This window comes from Ipomoea triloba, chromosome 15, assembly GCF_003576645.1.
Source record: "Ipomoea triloba cultivar NCNSP0323 chromosome 15, ASM357664v1".
Lineage (NCBI taxonomy): Eukaryota > Viridiplantae > Streptophyta > Magnoliopsida > Solanales > Convolvulaceae > Ipomoea > Ipomoea triloba.
In genome coordinates this window covers 16989259-16991573 of record NC_044930.1, presented here as the reverse complement: position 1 = coordinate 16991573, position 2315 = coordinate 16989259, and the positions used below count along the sequence as shown (strand labels likewise).

General features: G+C 34.2%; 1 protein-coding gene across 1 annotated transcript; it reads right to left on the bottom strand.

The window, feature by feature from the left end:
* Positions 1-204: 204 nt before the first annotated feature.
* Positions 205-717, bottom strand: LOC116005786 (zinc finger protein STAMENLESS 1-like). The gene has a single exon (XM_031246023.1). It carries the CDS (start codon positions 715-717, stop codon positions 205-207), a length of 513 nt encoding a protein of 170 aa, XP_031101883.1.
* Between the last annotated feature and the right edge of the window lie 1598 nt (positions 718-2315).

The window sequence follows — 2315 nt, the reverse complement described above, 5'->3', positions numbered from 1 at the left end:
AATGAAATGAAATCGTTTATTTAACTGCTATGAATTGAAAACAACTGACAAATTAATGATCTGAGTATCTGAGACTGAAATTATTTTTTGTTGACGAGCAAAAACACAATGGCATGCAAAACATCTTAATCTATGTTTTAATGAAGTTCAATTTTTTTCCCGCGCGCAGAAAGATAAACCGAAATTTCATATATAGCTTGAGAGTCATATCCAGTTCTGATCTCCACCCTCCATCATTTCTGGAGTATTCCTTGGAATGGAGTTGATAGAAATGGAGCCAAGCATTGGGGTGACAGGAAACTTGGCGGGAACACTTCTCACCGGAAAGGTGTTGGCGCCGGGGATAGTCATCGCCGGCGGCAAAACCTGAGCATGAGGGGGATGATTTTCCACCGGCGGCCAGGGCAGTGGCACAGCAGGTGGAAATGGATAAGCATAGCGCGGTGGCCTGGCTGGAATCTCCGGCGAGGGAATGGCTAGGCCAGGCAGGAAATACGGCGGCATTGAAGCTGCCTGGTACCGGTAATTCACCTGGCCGGCGCCGGCGCCGGCGAGAAGAAAAAATGGATACATGAAAGCGAGGCGTCTACTCTTCTTAACAGTCCGATCCATAGCTCTCTCCCTCATGTGCGCGTTCTGGTGCCCTCCCAAAGCACGCTTATTGTTGAACTTTCTGTCGCAGTATTTGCAGCAAAACTCCGGCACCGCCGCCGCCATGGTGGATCATCGTAGCAATCAAGATCAAAGATCAGACAAGTTTAATTAACAAGTAGGAGGTAGGTAGCCAGCTAGCTTAGACTGTTAGATTTATATAAGAAGAGATCACGTAATTACTTAACGTAGAGTTCTAGTTTTTTATTTTTTATTTTTAGAAAAAAAATATAACCTTGTCGTTATTATTAATATTATTATTATTTAAAAAAGTAAAAACATTATGGTTCTATAATGGGTTCTATACTAACATAGTAAGCAGTAAACACGTACTGCACCGTCTCACCGTCTCACCTTTAATTTTATGCATTTTTGAAAGAACATTTATCATTTTTGGTGATGATACTAAAAGTTAAATAACATTTATATTATTTTGTCTTTTCTTGATTTGAACCAATCAATTATGGACAATAATTTTTTTTTTTGATATTTTACTAATTACCTAATAAGATAGATATGACAAACATTGTCAAATAATAGTGACAAATTAAAGTTTCTCGTAAATCAAGAATCTACTGTCTGTGTTTTTTTTAACAAGTTTGTCATCAATGGGTTGAATTATCTTTGAAGTTGTTATACTAAGGTTTTTTTTTTTTTTAATAGTCTTCTTTAATTAAAAATATAATTGATCTAATTTTTGTACTTCAATTTAAGATAAAGGTTTACACGGTTTGAACAATTTTTTGTATGTTGTTGAAATGACAAGTGATATTATTACGTACTGTCATACATGCATGCTAGAGTCTGTTGACATTATAAATTTAATGTTACCTTTAAATATTTTAATAATTTACAAAATAAACTTGAGCAGTTGAGCTATATATATATATATATATACTAGTTCAGTTAACAGACATAGACTAAATTTATTTTAATTCAATTCTAAAGTACCGGCCACAAACTAAGCGTGATCATCACAAATCGTACCAATTGATTATATTAGTTACAGAGAAAAATAAAAAATTGACATCCTAATCAAATTTAAAATTAAAGGTAAAATATTTAGAAAATTACAATTCTTGAGAAAACAAAATCACAACTAATACCTAAATATTTAAATGTCGATTTTTTGATCGCCTGAAATTAATTAATACCAAAAAATCGACAATGTTCAAAAAATCGTTAAGTCGGTTATCGAAAGCTGACGCAATGCAGCTGACGTTTGCTTCACAGTAGTATGTTAATCATTGAACAACGATAACTAACCATCATAAATCATTTCTTAACTACCGCATAACTAACCGAGAATCACCAACGGTTCTTTTTACCCGTTGGCCGCCTTCTATGTGTAGTGAAATGATAAACGCGGGCGCCGAATGATGACAGTAGAGAAACCCAAGTCAGATCACAGAGAATGAGATTTTCTCTTGAATATTCATTATTCAAAACTTTTGAGCTTAAAAAACACAATATATCAAAATGAAATGAAATCGTTTATTAAAATGCTATGAAAACGACAGACAAATAATCTGAGTATCTGAGAATGAAATTATTGTTTATTTAATTAACGTAAAGTAGCAATCAAGACAAGTTTAATTAACAAGTACGAGGTAGGTAGGTAGCTTAGAGTGTTGGATTTATATAAGATGAGATAAAAGTAGTTC